This window comes from Dipodomys merriami, unplaced genomic scaffold, assembly GCF_024711535.1.
Source record: "Dipodomys merriami isolate MVZ:Mamm:240054 unplaced genomic scaffold, mDipMer1.0.p SCAF_530, whole genome shotgun sequence".
Lineage (NCBI taxonomy): Eukaryota > Metazoa > Chordata > Mammalia > Rodentia > Heteromyidae > Dipodomys > Dipodomys merriami.
Window position 1 is genome coordinate 55,117 of NW_027206103.1, and position 26,045 is coordinate 81,161.

Consider the following 26,045-nt stretch of genomic DNA (forward strand, 5'->3'; position numbering starts at 1 on the left):
AGGACGCTCGGGCGCCGTGCACGCGCAGGCGCACATGTACGCGTGCGCAGGAGGTGGGCGGGGGGGAGTTCTCGGGGTACGCCCGAGCGTTGCCGTCCTCGCCGTTCCGCGTCCGCGTGGCTTCGCGTCCACGCCTTGTGGATGCCGGAGGTGCCCGTGTAGGCGCCGCCCAGGCCCCTGTGGCCAGACCCGGCGGGTCAGCGGGGCGGGGAGGGGGCCCGGGAAGGGGCGGCGGGCGGCGGGGACGGGGCGCGCCGCGGGGCCGGGGCGGGAAGCGGCCCCTTCCCCCGGGGCCGGCCTGCTGCGGTCCCGCATTCGCTGACCCAGCGCTGCCCATCAAGTTGGCCCTTCGCGGTTTGTGCCTGGGGGATTTTGTGTGTGTGTTTTGTTCGATTGTTTCGGGAAGCAAGTTGGTTGGTTCTCCTTTCCCCCTTCCCTTTGGTCGATGCTGCATTTCTTACTGACAGCACTTTTTTGCGGGGGGGGGGGAAGGGGTAAGACTAGGATTTGAACTTAGGGCCTTGTGCTTGTTGGGCAGTTTCCCACTAAGCCAAGCCTCTGGCCTCCCACTCCCTCCATAGGGTCTTCCCAGATCCATACTTTCCCCTACCTTTGGTTCCCATACAGCTGGAACTACAGTGCCCACCACCAGGCCTGGCCAGGACCAACAGGGGTTTTTGTTATTGTTTTTTAAGTTTTTTTTTTTAATTGTAGAACTACTGTACAGAGGGGTTATAGTTACATGAGCAAGGTAATGAGTACATTTCTTATCAAGCATTGTTGCCTCCTTCTTTGTTTTTCCCCTACCATCCCTGCCCTCCCACCTCAACTACACTCTCTCCTCCTCCCCCACCCCCTGCCTAAACTGTAAAGTTCGTTTTTCAACATAGCATCTTGTACATCTCATTGTTGCAATGGGTCCACCTGTATCCCTATTTAAACCATTTTTTCCCCTTCCCCTCCCCAAATTATACCAACATCAAATACAGTGAAAACAGGGTGTCATACCGTGGGGAGGGACATAGAAAGCAACAAAAAATATCATGTGGTATCTTATAAATGCGTTAGAAACAATAGCAAGAAAGAAAAAAAGCACTTGTGACCCCAGTTTTCTTTTTGGCAGTACTGGGATTTGTATTCACGATGTGCACTCTTACCACTCTACTTCCTCAGCTGTACCATAGGCCTTTTGAAAATGCATGCTCTCAGTAAGACAAGGCATTAATTCTTGGAATTGTGTTAAAGGTACATTAAGCATCCTTTAACTCTCCTCCAAGAGGCACAATGTTTATTTAAAAACCATTGAGCAGCTGCGATTTGGTAGGAATGCCCATATATGGAAAGGGTTATCTGACCTTCAAAAAGGAAAAGGAAAAGTCCTGTAGATCTGGCTATGAGGTAAAGAAAGATCTTTCTGTCTTTATTGTTGTTACATATGTAAGTTTTGAAGAAGTTTCCTCTGAGAAAAATCTCAGGAGTCTGGGGCTATAGAAGAGCTCTTGTAAATGGACACCTGTTTCTACTTGACCAAGGACCAAAAACACCATCTCAGAATAGAACTACTCTTCAGTACCTCTGTCAACTGTTTTTTTTTTTTTAAATTGTGTTTTCACTAGACTTTCATTTAGAAGTATGAGTGATATCCTCTATCCTGAACTTGTTCTATGTTAAATGTTGACCTCCAGAGAAAGATTTTTTTAGTTACACAGTAGATGCAAAACATTTGTTCCTGTTATAGACAACGGGGGAGAGTTCCGATTCTTTCATGCAAGAGAAGTGACAGTAAAAAACAAAAAATTTCAAAATGATGTTGGGGAAGTTGTGATAGTGTATTTGCATACCATTTCCTTTGCTATCTGCTCCTAGACTCATTTCCTAATGTCCTTACTTCATCTGATCCCACTCTGATGATTCTTCATCATCACATCTGAACTACAAGGTTTCAATAGTGAATCAGAATCAGGCCTAGGCATGTTTTACTTGGGTTCTTGTTTTAATTTTGATAGATGATTCAAATGCATAATTAGGTTTGAAAAATAAGTGCCGCAACGCTTTTCAAACACATACTGTTCTTTGAGTGGGACACGCATTACATTCTTTACATTTGTTATAGATTCTAAATAGAATACCCTTTTTTTTGAAACAAAGCATTTTTTATTATAATTTTTTAATTGTGAAAATACCATACAGAAGTATTACAATTACATGGGCAAGATAGCGAGTACATTTTTTTAAATTTTTATTTATTTTTTATTGTGAAAATACTGAACAGAGGGGTTACAATTACATGGGCAAAATAATGAGTACATTTCTTATCAAGCATTGTAGCCTCCTCCTTTGTTTCCCCTTCCCATCCCTTCCCAGCCTCCCCCTACCTCCCCTAGAATACCCTTTTTAAATGACTGTTTAGCTGCTGCTTTTCAAGACTATTCAAACTCAAGCAACCTTTGTTAAAGTCCCATCCCCTTACCAAGCAAAGTAGTTTCTTTTAGCATTTTGTTCATATACAAGGCTCTCTCATAGGTAGTCTGGCCCCATATCCAAGCAATAAATTTTAAAAGTTGATTAAATATTGAATTATATACTTTTTAACATGAATGTTAGAGTATGTAGGACATAAGTATGCAAGACAAAAAGAGAAAACAAGTTAAACCAGAGAATTATGGAAAAGTTTAACATAATGTTTTAAATTCTGTTTTAGCCTAAAACAATCAATGTTCACTTGGTATGTCCACTTGCCAATCTATTGAGAAAGTCTAGGGTCTATTCTTTGCATAGGATCTTCTGATGGGAGTGCTACATTATATATCTTGCCTACATCTTTCAGGTAAATCATCAGCTAAGATTTCCCTAGGCTTTATTTTCCTTTTGTTAAAATTCCTATTTTTATATTTATATACCTCTACTGAGTCCAAAATACTAAGTAGATTTTAAAAGATCACCTTTATTTCCATTCTGTTTCATTGGTTTGCATGATGCTTAGTTAAGTCATTAAAGTAAGATAGTGAGTGCACCTGGCCTGATACTCAGGTTTTGGAACAAATACAAGATTGTACAATTCAATAGGTAGAACAAAATTATCAGATGTACCTCTTCATTTAAATTATTTGGCTATGTATTTTTCTTCCTCATAAGGACTTAGAACACTTTGAGGAACTGGCTGTGAAAGGGGAACACTAGGAAATCCTGACATTCTTGTACTATATAAAACATCATATATATATATATGTATATATATATATATATAATTTTTTTTCAGATAAACCTTGCACTTTTTCCCAGGCTGACTTCAAATCAAGATCCTCCTACTCTGTCTCCTGAATAGCTAAGATTACAGGTATGAACCATCATAACCAGCTTGTTTTTGTGATGGGCTCTTACTAGCTTCTTGCTAAGGCCGGCCTTGAACTTTCTCCCATCGCCACCTCCCAGTATGAGTATCTGTGTAAACATAGAGTGCACCATCATCACACTAGGCCTCCTTGGAAATCTTAAGAGAAAAGTAGACTTTTCAAAAACTCTGAACACACTAAGTTTACACTTACACTAAGATTACAGTAATGTCCTTATTGAAAAGGACATTGTAAAAGATTCAGATATCCTTGTTAAAAAGCTTTGTTAGGTTTTCTGAGGCTGCCTTAACAAATTACCACAAACTGGATGTTTAAAACAATCTAAACAGTTCTCTTACACTTACAGAGACTGGATTTGGAGTTGGAAGTGTTGGCATGACCATATTTTTTGAAGATTTCCATCTTCTGGTGGATCTGCCGTGAGTCTTACCCTAAGGCAAGGCTTGGGTTATTCCGCCTCCATCTTCTGTTTCTTATGTGTCTGAGTCTTGTTTCTCTTTACTTTTCTCATATGAAATTACCTGAAAATCAATGAAGACCAACCAAATGAGAATAAACATAGTCTATATATTCAGAGCTTGCAAGGGAATCTGCTACCACCACTTGGGTTTGGACAGAGTTAAAGGCAGGCAGAGATATGGCTATGGCTTGAGTAGAAGTGATGGCATAAGAAACTACTGAAGGGGCTGGGAAGGTGGCTCGGTGGTAGAATGCTTGCCTTGCATGCCTGAGGCCCTGGGTTCGATTCCTCAGCACCACATAAGCAAAAAGAAAAAAGCCAGAAGGGGTGCTGTGGCTCAAGTGGTAGAACGCTAGCCTTGAGCTGAAGAGCTGAGGGACAGCGCCCAGGCCCAGAGTTCAGGCCCCACGACCGGACCCCCCCCAAAAAAAAATACTGAAGACTGGCTACCTGGAAATGAGGCATCCTATATAATTGGTTGCAGGTACGGATAAGGAATCCTATGTAATTGGATTTTTTGATTTTTTTCTGGTTGGTCCCAAGTTGGAAGTTCGGGAGAAATAGGGAAAATGTCCTAGTCACTAGTCAGGTGCTGGCCATTTCGAGCCACTTAATTTAATTTGGATTCTTAGATTGTTACTTGAAATTCTGGACTGGTTACTCTAAATAATGACTTGTTTTCCTGGGTTAGTTGCTTCTGGTTATGGATTGAGAATTCTGTTTTTTTTTTTTTTTTTGTCCTTTGTGGGGCCTGAAATCTGGGTCTGTGTGCCATCCGTGAGCTCTTCAGCTCAAGGCTAGCATCTACCACTTGAGCCACAGCTCCACTTCTGGTTTTTTCTATTTATGTGGTGCTGAGGAATTGAACCCAGGACCTCATTCATGCAAGGCAAGCACTCTACCACTGAGCCACGTTTCCAGCCCTGAGAATTCTGTTTTTATAGTCTGGCCATTATTTGCATATTCACTATCACCTGCCATTGAATTGGGAGCCCATCTTAAATTCAGGGTGAGGGCTAGGAATGTGGCTTAGTGGTAGAGTGCTTGCCTAGCATGCATGAGGCCCTGGGTTCAATTCCTTGGTACCACATAAACAAGAAAATTGTAAAAAAAAAAAATGTAGGATGATCTCATCTTGAAGTCCTGAACCTAATTACCTCTGCAAAGATACTTTTCCCAAAGAGAGTCATATTTATATAAAGGTCTTGGTGGTTATTACATGAACTGACATTTTGAGGGTTATCATTCAGCCCACTACAAAGCTCTTCTTAGTTTGGAAGTTGGTCTTACTTGTTTAGAGGTAAGCAAAAAGAGTTTTTCCCTTACCTTCCTGTATGGGACAAGTGGGTGGTTGTGACCTGATTTCAACATAAGCCTCTAATTTCCCTCCCAGAGATAAGACATTTTTGAAATACTTGTCTGGTCATCTGGTCGCCCAGAATTACCAAAACATATCTGTTACATTCAGAAAAATTCCACCTTTAGTACAAAGCTAAAAACAACATGTATAATAGATGAACGTTGATGATACTAATTTCATTCTGTTTTCAATGTGCTGAAATTTTAATCTTATTGCCTGGTCAGAGAAAGAAACAACCTTTAATTCCAGCTTATTCTAAGACACTTGTATGTAATCGATACATGATAACAATACCTATGTGTAATATATCACACACATAGAGATATAGATAGATTTTTAGAGGCAGCATCTCCTTGCACAGGTCAGATCTTTCTGCCTTAGTCTCCCATATTCTGGGATTATAGGTGTGTACTAACATGCCCAGCTCCCTAGAACAATTTTTTTAATGATTTATTTCATTCTTTTGGATGTCTCTAATAATTTTTTAACTTCTCTTAAAATCCTGGTTAAAAGAGTTTTCAGTATTGCCTTTAGTCTTTTTGCGTTGCTTCACGCAATTCTAATAATTTATCAGTAGGTGGCAGCAGATTATTTTTCCTCCTTTCTATAGCCATCCAATAAAACTGAAACATCCAATTTTACAGTATTTTTCATGAATAATCATACAAGAGTTCTTCAATTTGGGATGCTTCAATTTGGGGTTGAAATAGAGATCAAGAAGTACCAGTTACTTTAAATTACATAAATCTCATTTCTTCATTCTTTAGTTTTCTTCATCAAATAATTTAGAAATACAAAATGTATATAATGGGTAGGAAAATTCAGATTCCCTTTTCCAAAAGCTGTCATGCCTTAACTCAGATACCTCATGACTCATGTTAGAACAACTCTTAATCTTTCAGTAGAGAAAAATATCTACCCACCCATTCATCTCATCTGTTACTCTTAGATAAAGAATAGCCCAAAATATGTGTAGCACTCACCCTGGACAGAATAACCTTGAACAGAAGTTTTTGTTTGCTACCTTATACATCAGTGGTTGGCTAAGTATTCGTTGAATTTTTTCACAGGTTCTGCCATTATTTTAAGTTTTACCCTATCATAGAGTTGACAATGTCAGACAACAAAGAAAGGAAGAATGAAGGCATTCCTAAAGAAGGTAATGGAGCAATGTTAAGAAACAAATAATTAAAAGATAAGCAACAGCAAAAGAGTAGTATGAGACGATGATTGTGCTAATATTGGCAGTAAATTAGAGGAAAATAGCTATACAGGAAGAAATATATGCATTTAGTGCACTAGAAAATGCATACTAACCTGCAAATATAATTCTATAATGAAAAGTAATCAGTTATAATTGTTGTTCATGTGGTATGGTAGCCCTGAAATTATATGTGTAAGTTACCTGGATTAAAAAAATTAGGACAGTAAAAATATGTTATTTCAGAAAGAAGGAAATATAGTAAACAACTTTTAACTGCTTATTATTGTTTTTTATTTTGTTTACAGAGTCAAAAAAGGAAGATAGTTCTTCTTAGTTTAGTTCATTAGAAAAAAGCACTGTTTTTCATGATTCATGTAAAAATACACCTTTTGTAAAATGCTTGCATTACTTTTTATCATGTACTTTGTCTAGCTATGAGTAAACAAGACACATCTTCATTAACTGAGGCTGTAGAGCAAGTTGCAAAACAACAGCAATCACAAATATCTGAAATAGAAAAAAACAAAAAAGTTCTGTTCCATTTGCAGGTAATTTCTTTCATATTATCTTTCATATTATTCTTCACATGTCTCCTCAATGTTTCTTCAAATGTTATTAGTGATAGGGAAATTACTAAGAATATGTAATATTAGGATCAACTCTAAATTCATATTTATTTTATCAATTTTTCTATTCCTCTTCAGTGACATCTATATGAGCACTTCAGGTTTATGGAATATGCTATGCTCCCATACATTAAAAAGACTGAACAGTATTATTGCTGTCATGGGATAAGAGTATAGAATAACATTGAATCTTTTAAATCCATTTGTTTGAGAAATTTTGTTTTTCCAAAATGACACATTTAAAGAAGCTGAGAAAGCTATAGCTTGTGGATCATTAGTAGTCAGTGAACAGTTCAATATATTCTCAATATATTCGTGGTTCCTTTATGAGGAACATAGGAATCATTTTTGGTCTATGCATGCAACATAATTAAATATAACTATGTTTTGTGATTATGACTAGAGAAATGAAAATGAAAACTGTATATTTACTTGTATTTAAAAAATATTGTTACATGTATCACAAAATGAAAATAGATTATGAAGTTGAACTGCCTTGTTTGAAAGGACAGGTTTGTGAGTTTTAATTTACAATTGAATTTGTGTCTCTCTATCCTCATTTGTAAAGTGGAAATAATAATAAGACTGATTGCTGAGCACTGGTGGCTTATGTCTATAATCCTAGCTACTCAAGAGGCTGAGATCTGAGGATCACAGTTCAAAGCCAGCCTGGTCAGGAAAGTCCATGAGACTCGTATTTCCAGTTAACCACCTGAAAACTGAAAGTGGTGCTGTGACTCAAGTGGTAGAGTGCTTCCCTTGAGCTGAAGAGCTAAGAGACAGTGCCCAGGCCCAGACCGACTGAAAAAAACAAAAATAGGACTGACTTCCTCTAAGATTTTTATGAAGGTTTAATGAATTGGCTCCAGATTTTTACATTAGTTTGACATATGATGGTAATATTAATGTGGTAATATGAATTTCTTATAAATATTTGCATTATGTTAGAATAAAATACAAGAATAATGTCTTATATTTCTGTGAAGAAATGTTCTATAAAATTTCTCAATCTTCAGAGTGTTTCACAGATATTATTTCATTTACATTGGGAGCCTATTCTTGATAAGTATTTCGTTAAACATTGTCTTTAGCCTTGCATTATATATTGCTTACTGGGGAGGGAGACAAAGAGTAGGCAAATAATTACATGTGTGATAGTAGTGTCAACAGTAGTATCATGAATGAACTCAGCACAGATTTATTACTGAAGGAGTGAGCACAAAAGGAATAGTCTTTCAAAGTTAGATTTTAAAGAACCTCTGGAGTTTACCAGAAAGATTAGGCCTCTGGGACAGGTGTATACATCAGGGATGAGGAGGATGATATTCCAGAGTAAATTTGCCACGTCCTGAATAGCACTAGTGCATTCACAGCATTGTAAGTCATTTGATGATGTGTAAGCACAGAGTATATTTTGAGAAATGGTGTAGGATATACACCATGATAAGAAACTCTTCTTTGTTTTAGAAGTGATGGGAAGGCTTTAATGGATTTTAAGCAATGAACTATTAAAATTTGTTGGAGAAAGAGAATTAAGATACATAAAGGCACTTGTTATAAGCTAATATCCACTCATGATAAAAAAAAAACCCTCCCAGAATATTAGGAATAGAATGGAACTTAATTCCCCCAAAAGAGAATCTATATAAATCCTGTAACCAACTCTGTACCTTATGTTTAAAGATTAAATGTTTCTCTCCTAAGATCATGAACAAAAGCAAGATGCCTGCTCTCATTTATATTCATATGGTAGTTCAACTGTTATTTCAAGCAGTATAATCATGTAAGGGAAAGAAGTAAAATGAATACAGACGAGAAAGGAATAACTAAATTTGTTTTTATTAATTGATTGCATGACTATCTTTAAGAAATCCCAACAAATCCTTTTTTAAGTTATTAGGGACTAGTAGAATGAGTTTAAATAAATTATAGGCTAAATAACAATGTAAAATCTATTTAAAATTTTAAAGAAATTTAAAATTTTAAAGTGGTGTCATTTATATTAGTACCATAACTTTGTAGTACTTTGGAGAAGTTTTGACAAAAGATTTACAAGACCTCTAAGTTGAAAAGTACAAAACATTGATCAGAAAAATTAAAGAAGAGCTAAACAACAGGAGAGCTATACCATTTTTATGAGTCAGAAAATTTGGTATTGTTTAAATGTTAGTTCTCTTGTCTTTATATGTAGATTAAAAGCAATTGCAACAAAATCCCAGGAGACTTTTTGTTATAATTGTCGTTCTGATTGTAAAAGCCATAGGAAAACAAAAAGATTTAGAATAGAATAGGTAAGCATTAAAAATTAAGAAATAGGATAACTCTAGAACTTTTATGAGATTATAAAATAATTGTATTACACTATTGCATGTATACTTCTATGCATTTTTTTCTATATCTGATAACTATGTTAAGTAATTTTCCTATATGCGTTATACTTAAAACAATGACTTTACTCTCAGGCTGAATAATTCACTAGTAATAATAATATTGAAATATATTGCAGAATGAACTTCATGAACTTGAAAAACAAATAGCAGCTGTCTCTCAGGAAACAAAAGAAACAGAGAGGCAAATTTATCAGCAAGATGATACAATGGAGAATTCCAAACTTAAGTGTGAATGTCTTGAAACTGAAATCAAGTCAATACATAAAGAAAATATAAAGCTTAAGTTTGATATAGAAACAGCTAAAGAAGATTATGAGAAACACGTGATAAAATATAATGAATATTATGCAAAAATTAATGGACATAAAGATAGCTTGGGGGAGATAGAAAGCAAATGGTCATTTGTGACTGACCTTAATGAAAAACGAGGTCTTGTTAAACAGCTAAAGAAAAAGAAAGATGAATTAATGCAAGATCTCCAAAATCCAGGAGGGAGCCAAATAACACAAGTACAGGTTTGCATTATTAATTACCAAACTTTCTCTGTTACTTTTCTTTATAAGTACATAAATACTTCTAAGTATAATAAGCAATAAATTTATAATGAAGTCAATAACATTTCCGTTGCTGTTCTACTACATTCTGGAATTATTTTCACAAGTTTTAAAAAATGAGTTAACTACAGAAGTTATGTAATAAGTAGGTAAAATGTGCAAATGAATATTTATAGATCCTTTGTTGATTTTATAACATATGATCAAACAAAATCATAGTGAACAATCCATTTGTTGAAGAAAGCGTAATTCCCCCCAAGTGATGTCTCTAGCTTCTATGATAATGGACCCAAACCAATTAAAATTCATGTAGTATACTCAATGTTACTATACTAACAATCTGAATTAATAACTATACCTTAAAATCTTTATATTTTTCTCTCTATTCTTTGAAGACCATAAATATACTTAAAATATCTCCATTTGTTGCTCAACAGTTAAAAAAATCCTTAGCCCTCTTGTGTGGCAGTTACTACCATAACTACACTTTGGGTCTTATCTTCATTTGGTTTCAGTTTTATATTTTCTAAGCTAAGGATGAGTTTTTGCTAATCTTACCAAGAATAAACGTTGATTTGGCTAGTTTTCTTGAATTAGCAACATTAAAAGTTTTGAATTTATATTACCGTTCCTTTTATGACTGGAATTTTTAAAATTTTATAAACATACAGGAAGATATTTCAAAGCTAAAGAATGAAATTATAGCTGTAAAAGAAACTATCATTGAAAAAACATGTTTTCTTCTTGAAGAAAAAAAGACACATGAAAAATTAAGAAAAGACATAGAGGTAAGTCTTCATTATCCGAGTTGCACTGTTTTATAAGACTATTTCTTAGGCTTATGCTAAATTCATGGTCCCATAGTTTATAACCAGTTCTCAAAACAACTAGAGAACATGAAACAACTATAGAATTCAGTAAATGCAAAGTATTAATAGAGATAACCCTGCCATTTAAAGATGTTCACATATGCCAATGTTATTCAAGCATAGCAAGTACTTACTCATGTTTAAATCTGGTGTATTCCAGGCATAAAATCTGCCTGGATTAGTAGCACTTAGGTCACTGGGGCAGAGAATCAAAAAGTGGGCTAATATAGGCTATACAGTGAAATCCTATCTCAAAAACAAAACAATGTAAAACTAATTAATGGCTAGGAAACAGAGGCTTGATAGTGAAAACAATTCCTGGACATTGGAAACTTCTCAAAGTAGAATACAAGGCATGAGAAAATATTATCTTAAGTATTATTATACCACGATTTCATAGTACAATTATAAAGTGTTAAATAAAAGCAAACTGATAAGCAAAACCAAAAGTAAGACTAAAAATGTTAAAGTATTGTGGTATCATTCTAGACTTCAATGCCATTATTGTTTAACTGAATAGAGAACAAATATGGAAAAGAAAATGATATTAGTTGCAAATAAAATTAAGTTTTTCTTTCAGTTACCAATCTGAAAATAAAAATGTGCAGGTTAACTTTTTTGTGACTAATTTGATACAATAGAAAAGCCTATGAGGATTTGAAAATTAAAACTTTTGTATTTGTGTATTTTCTGTAAGAAACCCCATGATCTTTTATCTTACAGTGTACTAGGAATTTAAGACAAGTTATGTCTTTTATCTGTTTTATACATCAAAATTTCTTAAAATATTGTGAACAGTAAGATAGTATATAATTAATATAAAATACAAATTATTTATGATAAATCCAGCAATAATTTGTGTAAACATAAATGCACAAATAGTATAAACAAAGTAGTTTAAACTATATAAAAATAAAATAGTGAGAATAAAATTGGATTTCTACCTCATAAGGTTATGTGGTCCTTTGGTCATGTGGTCTTCACCATGCATGATGGGGCCAACTGTTTGGTAAAATTAACTTCTCTTCCTCCCTGAAAAAAAATAATATAGGAAAAAAACTTAACAAAAATTTTAGAGAAAACTTTCTTTTAAAAGAGAAGCCCAGGACTGGGAAGGTGGCTCAGTGGTAGAGCGCTTGCCTTGCATGCCTGAGGCCCTGGGTTCGATTCCTCAGCACCACATAGGCAAAAAGAAAAAAGCCGGAAGTGGTGCAGTGGCTCAAGTGGTAGAGCGCTAGCCTTGAGCTGAAGAGCTGAGGGACAGTACCCAGGCCCAGAGTTCAGGCCCCACGACCGGACCTAAAATAAAATAAAATAAAATAAAAGAGAAGCCCAGATGTTGATGTGATGGCACAGATCAAGATGTCTTGTATACATTGGCTGCTTTGATAAATGACAAAAAGTCAAATACATAAACTAAAATGAAGATAGGAGAAGGAATAGAAGGGATGTGTGAGTGTTGAAAAGGGTGATGGAGATGTACTTGTATGCATCATCTGCTTTGGTGAATGACAACGCCTTTGTATAACTACTTAAAGATAATAAAAATATTCAAAAAATTCAAAAAAAATAAAAAGTAAAAGAGAAGCCCACACAATTTCTGTGATTAAATTTTTATTTTTGAGTATGTCATAAGTTTTCAGATTATGAAAGGACAGAATAACAATAGAGAAGACAAATTCAGCTTTGGAGAAGTATTGATAACATATATAAATGATAAGAAATAGGCCAGAAAATGTCAAACATTGGCAAATCAAATGAAAAGACATTCTTTGAAACGAATATACAAAATACAATGGAAAATATGAATAGCCTTTTAATGACCAAAAATTGACTTAAAATTACAGTGATGGTTCACTGTGGTTTTAGCTATTCAATTTTCATTATAGTTGGTAAGATATATAGTAGAAAGCCTGAATTTTAAGGTGCTATTTGTATGTATAAATTGACAAAAGCATTTTAGAAGGAAATTTATTACCTAGTAATTTTCTTATCTTACCATGTTTTATGAAAATATAATTGTCATAAGGGAAATATACAGCTTATAAATATTTGTATTGTTTAATTTTGATATATAAATACACATGTATAGTGTATATATGTATGTATATATTTACATAACAAATGTGTATGAAAGGGACATAGATATTACTACTACTTCAAGATACAGAATTTACCCATAATGACCAGAAAATTCTCAACAGTAATTTCATCAACTGTTCTTTTTTTTCAAAACAGTTTTATTGAGAAATAGCTTACATACCATACACTTCACTGTTTAGAGCATATAACTCAGTGGCTTTTATTATATTCACAGAAATGTGAAACTTTTGTGAAAGTTAATTTTAGAATTTTTCTTTAGAATTTTTCTTCACCTAAAGAAGAAATCCCAAAGCTGGGCGTTGGTGGCTCATGCCTGTAATCCTAGCTATTCAGGAGGCTGAGATCTGAGGATCACGGTTCAAAGCCAGCCTGGTCAGGAAAGTCCGTGAAACTCTATCTTCAATAAACCGGAAGTAGCGCTGTGGCTCAAGCGGTAGAGCGTTTGCCTTGAGCTGAAGAGTGCAAGGACAGCGCCCAAGCCCCACAGTTCAAGCCCCATGACCGACAAAAAACAATCTTTTAGATAACATACTGCCCTATCCTGATACTCTAAGATTCCTTCTTTTATCATTTCTTTTCTCTTTAGAAAATTTCTAAATTCTTTCTGCAGAAGTCTTCTGAGAATATCTTGACTTTCTCTTTGTTCCTGAAGAATGTTTCTTGCTGTGAATAGTTTTCTAACTTGACAGTTCTTTCTACAGTTGAAAAATATCATTCTACTTCCTTCTGGCCTCCATGATTTCTGATGAGAAATCATTTGTTATTTATACTTGTTTTTCCCCCCTTGATACTAATGCTTTTTTCTTGCTGCCTTCAGGATTTTAGTTTTCCAAGATTTTACTATGGCATGTTTGAGCATAAATTTGTTTAGGTTTATCCTATTTGAGATTCTTTGGCCTTTTTTCCCCCAAAGGTTTATGTCTTTTGTAAATTTGAGAGTTGCTATTATTTATTTGAATACTTTTCACTTTTTCTTTCTACTCTCTGTGTATGACTCTAATATGACTGTTAATATGACTGTAGTACTATGAGTCCCTGAAGCTCTGTTCATTAAATGAGCATGGTGTTGCCCAAAGTGAGTGCTCTTCTAGTAACCTTCTAGTGAGTACTCTTCCCCCACCCCCACCTTCTCCCTAGCTACTGCTAAAATCCATTGACTTACTCATTTTAGTTATTCTTTCAGTTCAAGTTTCATTTTAGTTTTCCTTTATTTAGTTTTCCTTTATCCCTCCTGCTTTGTCCCTTCCCCAAAAGATTTCTATTTTATCCAGGCATGTTTGCACCTGCTTGTTGCAGCATATTATGATAACTAAAGTGCTAATCAGAAAATTACAATTTCTTTGGTATACTGATATGAATGGCATTTTTCATTCAGTTTGAGATTTTCTTGGTTTGTAGTATGATAACTGATTTTCTATTGAAATCAGACATGATATTTTAAGATTCTGGATATTCATTACTTCTGGGGGTAGCTAAAGTCCAGATTGTCTCCATTGACACCCATAGAAAGGGGAAGGACTTCTTGTTGCTAATAATGGTCAGGACTTGGAGTTTGGTTGTCCTCTAGACCTCTACTGATACCACCCTGGTTCAGAGGGAGAGAAGGTATGCCTTACTGTTTGGTAAACAACACAACCTCTACTGACACTATGGACATGGCCTTGTTACCAGGGAATAGTAAAAATACTGAGTAGTTCTTCTCTGACATTACCTCAGCAAGGAGGGGAATTATTACCACTTGATAAATGTAGAAGTCCAGGACCATCAAGTGGTCTTCACCAATATCAGGTGATATAATTTGTTATTGTTCAAAGGAGATTAAAAGTCCTGACCCTCCCCCAATTTACATTCCCAAAAGGTAACATTGTTTATATTTCCAATAGGTTCTACCTGTTTCTTAAACTTCATATATATGGAAATATGCATGATATATATTTTACCAAAAACCTCCTGAACCCAAGTTAGCTCTCTGAGACTACTCTTAGCAGGTAGACTGAGGTAGTTTAATATAGCTAGAAATGAAGGAGTAGACTTTTTTCAATGAGCCTTTACCAGCGTAGGTGGTGGAAAGTCCACACTTTGGTTCTGTGGGGTTTGACTTGAGCAGAGAAATAATTGCCTTAAACAATTGCTTTACAACAACTCAATAAATGGGTGAAAGACTAAAGAGAGACATCAGAAGAAGTAAATATGTCCAATAGGCATATGAAGAAATGTTCACTATCTCTAGCCATAGAAGAATGCAAATCAAAACAACATTGAGATTCTACTTTACCTCAGTTAGAATGGCTATTATCAAGAAAACTAACAATAACAAATGCTGGCAGGGATGTGGCAAGGGGAAGTCTACTACACTGTTGGTAGGAATGTAAATTTGTTCAACCACTCTAGAAAGCAGTATGGAGATTTCTCAAAAGACTAAACATAGAGCTTCCCTATGACCTAGCAATTCTACTCCTGGGCATTTATCCAATAGAACACAAACAAGGCCACACTACCATACAACCATGTTTATTGCAGCATTGTTTATCATAGCCAAGATATGGAATGAATCTAGATGCCCCTCAGTTGATGAGTGGACCAAGAAAATGTAGTATATATACACAATGGAATTCTACTCATCCATCAGAAGGAATAGTATTGTATCATTCATAAGAAAATGGAAAGACTTGGAAAAAATTATATTAAGTGAATTAAGCCAGACCCAGGGAAACTATGTTACATAGTTCCCTTCATTTGTGGTAACTAGAATGTGCCTATAAATCTACCAGTAAAAACATACTGGATGGTAAAAGAAAAAAAATACACTGGGACTTGCTAAATTATAATGACCTCTAGGCATTCACACAGTGAGACCAAAGGAGGATATTCTTAGGAGAGGATCACATATCTCAATAGCTATGTGCATCTGCCCATATAAAATAATATTTATCAAAATGAACTCCAGGAAATAGAAACAAGTATTTTATTTCTTCTTTGTAGCTGCTTTTGTTTTTGTTTTCTTTTGTCTTGTTAGTTCATTTTTCTGTCTTTGGGAGAGTAAGGAGAGTCACAGAAATGGTGGGACAAAGGGTGAACAAATGCAGTAGTGATAATCACTAGATACCTTGTTGAAAATGAACTATGCAACTCAAAGGTGGAGACAGGAGGAGAAAACTGGAAGAAAGTGAAGCAAGGGGTTACATTGTTCAAAGAGAAATGTACTTTTTGTCTGACGTATGAAAGCATAACCCCTCTGTGCACCTTTACAATAACGATAAATACATTTTTTAAAAGCTGCATTGTATTCACAAATTGACATTTTGAATTGAAGCCCCTTTGTACAGCTATTTGAAGATAATTTAAAAGGAAAAAGGAAGCCGGAAGTGGCGCTGTGGCTCAAGTGGTAGGGCTAGCCTTGAGCTGAAGAGCTGAGGGACTGAGCCCAGGCCCAGAGTTCAGGCCCCACAACTGACAAAAATAAATAAATAAATAAATTTTAAAAAATAAAAGGAAAAGGAAAGCATCATAGGACAAGAATCTTCACATTTAAGTTGTCCTACTAGTTGAAAATAAACATATACATACATTTAAAAATTACTTGTTTCTAGGCTATCATTTTCCGTCATTCTTCTGACTAGTAAGTAGATTTTTCATGTGTCTTTTTTTCTGCATTTGTTGGCATTTTGAGGTTGCTGCCTTCTCTAGAATCTTCTTTAAGATTTGTGGAAGAAAAAAATGCATCTGATTCTTTGAATCCTGAACTGCCAGGCCAATTTGCTTTCTTCTCTCCAACTTTTCAAAGTGTTTGTGTTTGTTTTATATTTGAAGTCTAGAGATTTTTACTTATGCTTAACAGGATGAATAGGTATATAAAGTACATCTCCATTTTGCCAGCAACAGTACAATAAACTGATATTTTAAAAGGTAAAACATGCTGTAAGTGGCCACTAATAGTAAATTTTGAAGTAAAATCCAATTTTTAGAAATGATTTTATCATAAAATATTTTGCTCTGAAATTTAATGACTTTTGAAGTTTTCATAATAGGTAAAAAGTCTTTTGGTAAGAATCGTTTGTGCTTTCTTTTTTAATTTAAATTTTATTGTAAAGGTGATGTACAGAGGGGTTACAGTTATGTAAGTAAGGTAATGAGTACCTTTCTTTCATTTGTGCTTTCTAATATTAGCTCTGTTACTTCCAGTATATTTTAAAGCAGTCCTCAATTTCATTAGAATATTAATAAAAAAGAAAAGATTCTCCATAGTAGATTATTGAAATAAAGGACAAATATAGTCCTATCGTTATCCTGACATTTTTTCCCAATAATTGTACTTGCTGCATGATGTGCTGCATGATCACTGATAGGAGTAACCTCATTCTCATAATAACCAATTATTAAATGACGATGAATTCAAGCACTAGAAGACTTTTATTACTTATTCTTCCTTCTGAGGCTTTTTTTCTGTCCCTTCTGACTATTTGGCTAAGTACTGGGAGTAGTTCAAGGGTCATCTTTTGTCTTGTATCTTTTTGTGCATTTAATATTTAATTTTTATATTTTATATTCAGGAAAAAATTGAAAATAACGTGAATTTTATTTTTTGTCAAATACATATTTTTAGTACTTCTAGGACATTTCTAAATGAAAAAAAGTATTTCCAAATACTTATGTCCATATGTCTTTCCATTTCCATTGTCTGTCTTTATATATTTTAGAAGAAGGAAACTAAAGATGAGAGAGGAAAAGTAACAAGAAGTTATGAGTCACTAACAAAAAAAATTGGTGGAGCACAAATAGCAAGCATACAAATACAAATCTTCACATATAAAGCATTCACCAACAATCAGTGATTTTTAGTTCAAAGTTAAAAAAGTGTTATTTGCCAAATACAAGAGGAGACTGGAGGAGTAAAGATGTTTTCAGCAAATGATGAGTGTTGCAAGTAATATTTTGTGATAACAGACATTGTGTAAAGCATTGATGGCTTACTCTTGCCTAAATTTTATACAATCTGAGTTTAAAATTTAAAAGGGTAGGAAAAATAGTGTACTTTCAGAGATATTAGAGTCCAGAAGAAAGCAGGTTTAATCTTGGTTCAAAACAACGTGCAGCCACACACTTGACAAATGCATTCACATATTGATGCCAGCAGCAGAAATAATTAAATAGCTCAACCCAATCCTATGAGAAAAACCCACAGAAGCAAAGGTATAAAAGGTAAGCCAAAGGCAAGATAAGAATAATTTGGGTAGAATTATTTAATAGATAACACAGTAACAAATTATTCTGCTTTATAAAGTATAAAAGAATAAATGTTCAATATGATTATGCCTGGTATTTTATTTGCAAAACCTGCCTCATTATATTCATTTATTCAGTAACTCAACATATTTGTTGAATTCCTAAGGTCTGCCAATTATTCTTTTACGTTCTGATGATAAAGTGGTGATAAAATAAGTGAGTAAAATCCGTCTTCTTGTGAAATTTGCATTTTAGTTATAAATATAAACAAGACATACACATACAGTATGCTAGCCAACAATAGGGTTAAGAACCAAAAAATGTGAGAAAATGGAAATGTAAGGTATGTGGTGAAAAGAGAGAAGGGTGAAATATTAGATCTTGGAGCCAATAAATTTTCACTGAGTAGCTGTCTTTTGAGAAAATACATAAAGGAGCTAGTCATATGTGTATGTATGTACGTATGTACATATATGTATATGCACATATGTGTATACATATGTATGAAAAGGTGTGTCTGTATCTACGTACATACACACAGATGAGAAACTTTTTCAGGTGAAATGGAAATCAAGTACAAAGGATCTTAAAGTAGAAACATGTCTAGATTCAGAAAATAGAGGCACGGTATATTGAAAAGAAGTAATAAGAAGAAAAGTAAGCCAGGTATCTGTGGCTCACACCTGTAATCCTCACTATTCAGGAGGTTGAGATCTGAGGTTTGCAGTTCAAAGCTAACCCCAGCAGGAAAGTCCATGAACATCCATGGCCCGGTGGCTCAAGTGGTAAAGTGCTAGCTTTGAGCTGCAGTGCTCAGGGATAGTGCCCAGGCCCAGAGTTAAAGCCCCATGACCAACCAAAAAAGAAAAAAAAAAAAAAAGAAAAGAAAAAAGTAGTAGAGATGAGATCAGAGTTGTTTTTTTTTTTTTATTGTGAAAGTACTGAACTGAGGGGTTACAATTACATGGGCAAGATAATGAGTACATTTCTTATCAAGCATTGTAGCCTCTTCCTTTGTTTCCCCTTCCCATCCCTTCCCATCCTCCCCCTGCTCCCCCACCCAATCCTCCTCCCCCCACCCCACACCAAAGTTGTAAAGTTCATTTTCAACATAACGACTTGTACATCTCATTGTTGCAATGGGTCCACCTGTATCCCTATTTAAACGATTTGAGATCAGAGTTTTAATACATAGAGCCATGTTCCCTTTTTTAGTGTGTTTTGTGGATTCCACAGCTAGTTTATATATTTTTATCCTTGTCTAGGTAATAATACTAAGAAGAGAACTGTATTTTCCTAGATCCCCCCAAAATCTTTTATTTTCTATAAAACTACTACATTCTTAGTCAATTAATGGTGTTCAAGTTTTATTAAAGTCAGAATGCTCTCAGCAGAGACTAATCAAATGAATGGGCTTTAAGAAATCTCTTAAGGTAGCTTTTGCCTCCATGAGGTTACCTCTAGGTCGAAACTGTCTTGTGAATTTAGAAAGTAATGTACTGTTCTGGAGTCAGATAACCATGGTAATTTTGCAACTAACTAATGTAAAAAACTGGAAGCCAGTTTCATAATCTAGAAAGAATAAACAAAACTTCAAGAAAATCAGATAACTTATCAGTCATGTGCTGCCTTTCCCTTAGGAAAACAATTGGGAGCCACATTATCACAAAGTTGGTGCATGAGTATGAAAGTCAAGTCAGTCTTCTTGAGTTTGAGTGGTTTTAACTTCTAACTCTGTATGCTCAAGGAGACACCTCCACAATAAACTTGTCAGATAGACAGTATTTGGTTGAGAACTCTCAACACATGTCTTCAGTTACATACCCATTTTTATACTACACCTTTCAGGAAGCATTCCTGATGATACATTCTTTCTTTACATACACTAACACTAGTTGTGATATCTAGCTGTCACCAGTAATCTGGAGTTCTAGTGATGGTATTTGGCACACAGCTACCTTCACCTGTCATATATATTAGTTTCATAACTACAGAAGTATAATTTTATAATAAACATGAATACAAGCATACTCTGTGACTATACTCCTATGAATATATTTTATTAATCATTGCATAGCCATATATAAGTGAACATATATATTTTAATTTTTTATTATTATAAAGGTGATGGACAAACAGGTTACAGTTATATTCAATAATGAGCACATTTCTTTTTGACAATGACACCCCCTCCCTCACTCCCAGGTTTTTAAAAATTTTTTATTGTGATTAAGTGATTACATAAATTTCACAAATTTCACAGTATTGTGAGATAGTGTTACTAAAAATCACAAACACATTCTAACCTTCATGAGGCAAATTATCATTATCATGCTCTGTAAAGTTTATTAATTCTATGAGCTTTGACAATACAACTATTTCTTTCACATCAGATTGTATGTACATTTCTTTCCTTTTGCTTAGGGTAAGCTCTTCCCTCTTTCCCTCTCATTCCCTCCCTTCCATCACTGCTCTTCAGTTGCTTAGTTCATTTTCATCAATGTCCAGTGCAGCTGATGGGCCCTTCTGTTGTATATTTTCCCATTTCCATCTGATTCTGTGTCGTCCTCCTAGCTTCCCTCAGATGTGCACACACACACACATATATATATATATATATATTTACACATATATATGTATATATATCATATATGTGATCAACAACATGGGGTCATTTAGTAATGATACGAAAAGATGAGCGGAGGTCCTTTGTTTCTAGAGTCCCATTTACTTTGTTGTATCTCCTTAAAATTTTTTTAAATTTTTATTTATTTTTTATTGTGAAAATACTGTACAGAGGGATTACAATTAGATGGGCAAGATAATGAGTACATTTCTTATCAAGCATTGTAGCCTCCTCCTTTGTTTCCCCTTCCCATCCCTTCCCAGCTTCCCCCCGCCCCTCTCCTTACATTTTGTATTTAACATCCACATATCAGGGAGAACATGTGCTGTCTTGGCTTACCTCACTCAAGGTGATTTTTTCTAGTTCCATCCATTTCCCTGCGAATGCCATTATTCTGTCCTTTCTTTTTGTGTGTGTGTGTGTGTGTGTGTGTTTGTTTTTTTTTTTTGGGGGGGGGGTCTGGTCGTGGGGCCTGAGCTCTGGGCCTGGGCGCTGTCACTCAGCTCTTCAGCTCAAGGCTAGCGCTCTACCACTTGAGCCACAGCGCCACCTCTGGCTTTTTTCTTTTTGCTTATGTGGTGCTGAGGAATCGAACCCAGGGCCTCTGGCTTGCAAGGCAAGCGCTCTACTACTGAACCACCTTCCCAGCCCTATTCTGTCCTTTCTAATGGCTGCATAATATTCCATTGTACATAGGTACCACAATTTCTAGATCCATTCATTTGCAGTGGGGCATCTGGGTTGTTTCCATATTTTGGCTATTGTGAACAGTGCTGCAATGAACATGGGAGTTGCATGTATCCTCATATCCTGATTCCTGTTGCATCAGGGTAGATGCCTAAGAGTGGTATGGCTGGGTGACAGGGGAGTCTATATTTAGCTTTGTGAGGTACCTCCAGACTGCTTTCTGAAGTGGTTGTATTAGTGTACATTCACACCAGCAGCCTCACTCCCCATTTTTCCCTCCTGTCCCGCCCACAAGTTGTATAGCTCATTTTCAACAGTGTCTAGTATGTACAGCTGCTGCATTGTTTCACCCTCATGGTGTTTTTAAGTGCTCTGTTTCAGTTATTCTTGCTGCATGTGCAGAACTGGATTGCTACATGATTTCTTTTATGTTTTTAAAATATGTCCTATGAGCTGGGCACGACAGCTCATACCTGTAAGCCCAGGTTTTCAGGAGGCTGAATTCTGAGAATAATGGTTTGAAGCCAGGTCTATCAGAAAAGTCTGTGAGACTCTTTATTTCCAATTAACTACCAAAAAACCTGGAAAAGGAGCTGTGGCTCAAGTAGTAAAGCACTAGCTTTTAGCACAGAAAGTTTAAGCTCCAGGATTGTCACAACATGAAAGAAATACCTTATGAAGAAGTCCATAGTCTTTTTCACAGTGCCAAAGAATCCATGGCACTTGTCAAGGTTATGAGCCACTGAGCTGAGTGAGGGAAGACCTGAGAAAGAGAAGAAAGGAGTCTTGGAAAGATTCACTATACAAAGCTGATCTCTGTCCTGGTAGGAAGGAAACTGAAGGATAGAGAGAAGCAAAATTGGTTGGTGGTAATCTTCAGACTACAGAAACCATGAGTCTGTGCTCCTTTCTACCCTTCTGAGCCTGTAAATATGTTTGGCAATTTAGTTATTTTATACATTTGTTGAGTTGTTGTTTTATAACCCGATCTTTTTTGAATTGACTTAATCTACCTTATTAATCTACTCCTAAAGATATAACAAATCAGTAAATTTCCCAGCCCTACTACCTATGAATGTCCTAATGCATTTAAGATGATATCTTTTACTATGATAACATTCCATTTGTATCTTTAAGTGACCATGAAAAAAAGGGACAATAACAAGCATTTTTGAAGGTGTGAAGAAATGTGGTAATTCCCACTCTGGTGGGAATGTAGACTGGTACATTCATTTTGGAAAACATTTATTTTGAAAACAGCAGTTTTTCAAATGATTAACATGGAGTTAACATATGTCTTAGCCAATCCTTTCCTAAGTGCATGCCCAAGAAAAGGGAATAACATATGTCCACACAAGCACACATGAATGTTCATAGAATCATAATTTTAGAGTAGCTCAAAAGGGGAAACAACTTAAATGTCCTTTGATGGATGAACTAGATAAATAAAATGTGATTTATCCTACAATGGCTATTATTTGACAGTAAAAATACTGATACATGCTAGATGAAACTTGTACACAAAAGACAACATAGGCAAATGTATATAAAGAGAAAGTAGATTAACGGTTGCCAAGGAGAAATGTGGAAGTAGGGGAATAGTAATTGCCAATGGGTACCAGTTTCCTGTGAGTGATAATGAGACTATTCTAACACAGATTGTGGTGATTGTTATACAAATTTGAATATACTAAAAGTCATTGAGATGAAAGGGTAGGTTGTCTTAAGTGAATTACATGTTAATAAAGTTGAGTTAAAAACAAAGATGGGTATTCTTTATATAGTTCAAACTAGCATCTGGAATTTTGATATTTTCACTTTCTGTGGCTAGAACCCAAAACTTGGCAATTTCTACTGTTCTTAATTGTTTGTTAGGTTATCATTGACTAGCTCAGCATAAACACTGATTTTCTTTATTGTAGAGAAATAGACTACATTAGCTCTTAGATCTTTAAGACCTATGTTTGGGTCTATGTTTCAATAAGGCCCCAAATACAAGAAATGGAACCATTTCTCTTCACTAGTAATAAAAGAAAAAAACTTTAAATTAAATTCAACACAGCGTAATTGAGCAGAGAATGATTTATGAATTAGGAAACTATTAGAATCAGCAGAGGTTCTGTAATAGGGACAGGCAACATTTCAGCAGAGTAAATGAAAGTGAAGTTCAGAAGCAGCCTGGTTGGTTACAGCTCAGCATTTTCTTATGTGAGCATGGTTGGATTTTCTGGCAGCCTGTGATTGAAGTTGGTTACTGTAATTAGCTAGCTGAGACTCAGGTTTGTTGTTTTTCTTTTTTCTCTTACAAAACCTATACTACTAAACTAGGTTCTTAGTTTACACACTAATTTAGATAGCAGCTTATTAAATAGGGATTCAAAATAAGGGGGCAGCTCTAGGACAAATTTACATTAAGACAGCATTAACAAATAGAAGTTATTCTTTTTCACAGAAGTTTTCATTTTTTTTTTTCACAGCTTTGACAAATAGGATTTATTTCATCATGGATGCTTCATTTGTGTTTCAAAGTTCAAAACACCATCACTTGCTAGCTAGGCAGCTTTGGTCAAATCATTCTTTGATCTTCAGTCCCTTCACAAAAAAAAAAAGAGGATAATAATACATCATTAGAACTTAATTATATGTAGAAAACCTTTAGCACATCTAACATGTAACAAGTGTTGAGTATATACAATTACTGTTTATATTATTTGTAATAAATAATTTCTAGTAAGTACTTTCCTCTTCAGGTAGTCACAATATCCTTTATAGCTAGTTACTATTTACTTTCATGAGCCCTATTAATATGTACCATTCTTTTAATAGGTACAACATAAAAGATATGATGCAATTCTTAAGCGTTTGCATTGTCAGGTGAACAGGCTTCAATCAAATAGAAGACAATGGCAATGGAACATTGAGCAATTGGAAAAAACTGCAGCTGAATTAAGAAAATGCATTGGAATGAAAGAGTAACTGCCATAGTACAATGTGGACCAACCAAAATTATGAAACTTTGGTGGTTTTTTTCCCCCCTTTCTTTTTGGCAGTATTAGATTGAACTCCAGATGTTATGCTTGCGAGGCAAGAGCTCTACCACTTGAACCAACCCTCCATCCCCTTTGTATTTGTAAGAACTACTCCCCATGTCAGAGGCCTGTTTTAATAGATTTATGTTTTTCTTAATCAGTTATCTGTTGATTGAAGTGCTAATCTTACCCTAAACTAGATAGCAATAGGTAGACAGTGGCAGTGTGTCAGGAGAACAGTAGAGGCTTCTATATGAATATTTGAGGTGTGTGAGTTATATTCATAAATGTTGTATTTACCATGTAAAAATTTAGAAGGAAAGTGACAATTGAATTTTCAATGTTTTGAATTGCTGATATATTAAAAATGGTTGTCTTTCAAACTTTTATTAAATCTTGCTTTTTTTACAACTGCTTTCATAGTAGCCCATAAATACTAATATTCATGGTAATATTAGATATTTAATGCTTCACATATTTCACTCAGTTTTCTCCTTTATCTAGAAAGCAGACATCATTTATCTTTGTTATTAAATAACAAATGTAATACATAAAATTGTTGTTCTCTTTTCTGTCTATAAATTCTTTATTCCTATTCTACTACTGAAGTTATCATGTAAAGCAAACATACAATCAAACTCTTAAAAGAAGTGTTAACTAGCATAGACTAACAAACATTTTTATCTTATGAAAGGCAAATGTTATATCCCTGGCAATAAATCACATGCTAACTTGTCTTTTTTTAAGATAAAAGACTACATAGAGTCAGATATTTAGAAGCAAAACAAACATTAAGTATTAAATACAGTTTTTAAATATGCATTTGTAGGATTAAGTGATTTCAAAGCAACAACATCAGAAAAGATATTTCAAATTCATTTTCTCAACTTTCTGTATGCCCAAGATTCAGTAAGCATAGTTGATATAAAACCTGATATAAATAATCTCATTATGTCTGACATTAATAGTCTTAGCATAGCTTAGCATGGCTTATTTTGGTTAACACTTCAAATGGCTTATCCTATAACATAATCAGCTTTGGTTTGTGACTCCAAAACACAGTTACAAGTGAAGATGATTAAACCTGCAGATTTTAGGGAGTACTCACTAGACTCAGCTGGAGGCAAGGTTGAATCAGATGCTGACTATGTAGATAGGTTTTAGCATGATTTACATGTCCAAATGTTCTTAAAATCATAGTTTATAACTTCAGCTATAGGGTGTAACAAAATTCTGCTTTTCTACTTTCTTTTAGAGTTTATGATGGAATTAAAAATAAGATATTCATACATGATCACTAACACCCTGAATTACTATTTTAGAAACATATTTTGTGAAAGCATTGTCATCGGTGGAACGTGATGAGAGAAGGAAAAAAAACCAGACAGGTGGATGCAGTACAGCAGAGTGAAACATAGTCAAGGGTGGCAGCAAGACTAGTGGATCCCCACAATTTGGATCAGAGAATGGGCTTGTAAAAAGTAACTTTATCCAAGCTATTGTATACCTCATTTGTCTCAAGCTAACACTGAAGCCATCAGGTGTTTTCCTAGTGCTGACA

The 26,045-nt window shown here is 35.0% G+C and overlaps 1 protein-coding gene and 1 long non-coding RNA gene across 4 annotated transcripts; one reads left to right on the forward strand and one right to left on the reverse strand.

The window, feature by feature from the left end:
- The first annotated feature begins 99 nt into the window (after positions 1–99).
- On the forward strand, positions 100–24,834 carry LOC138811490 (coiled-coil domain-containing protein 122-like). 3 transcript variants are annotated; one of them, XM_069999201.1, is made up of 7 exons: positions 100–150; positions 3,260–3,337; positions 6,244–6,332; positions 6,810–6,925; positions 9,510–9,908; positions 10,619–10,735; positions 24,282–24,834. In XM_069999201.1, the coding sequence occupies exons 3-7, from the start codon at positions 6,287–6,289 to the stop codon at positions 24,429–24,431; spliced, it is 828 nt and encodes a 275-aa protein (XP_069855302.1). In that variant the 5' UTR covers positions 100–150; positions 3,260–3,337; positions 6,244–6,286; the 3' UTR covers positions 24,432–24,834. The 3 variants fall into 3 exon arrangements, with proteins under 3 accessions (XP_069855302.1, XP_069855300.1, XP_069855301.1); XM_069999199.1 differs by having other exon boundaries at positions 111–196; XM_069999200.1 differs by lacking the exon at positions 100–150 and adding an exon at positions 2,400–2,827.
- Positions 2,386–11,843, reverse strand: LOC138811492 (uncharacterized). The gene is made up of 3 exons (XR_011367419.1): positions 11,761–11,843; positions 9,807–9,836; positions 2,386–3,874 (listed from the first exon to the last, which is right to left on the reverse strand). It is a non-coding gene; the product is annotated as an uncharacterized lncRNA (long non-coding RNA).
- Positions 24,835–26,045: the final 1,211 nt, after the last annotated feature.

Excerpts from the sequence above, each read along its gene's own strand:
- LOC138811490 (XM_069999201.1), top strand. The coding sequence starts at position 6,287 with ATGTCAGACAACAAAGAAAGGAAGAATGAAGGCATTCCTAAAGAAG. Across the intron at positions 6,333-6,809 it reads TGAAGGCATTCCTAAAGAAG|CTATGAGTAAACAAGACACA; the intron begins GTAATGGAGCAA and ends TACTTTGTCTAG. Across the intron at positions 6,926-9,509 it reads AAGTTCTGTTCCATTTGCAG|AATGAACTTCATGAACTTGA; the intron begins GTAATTTCTTTC and ends AATATATTGCAG.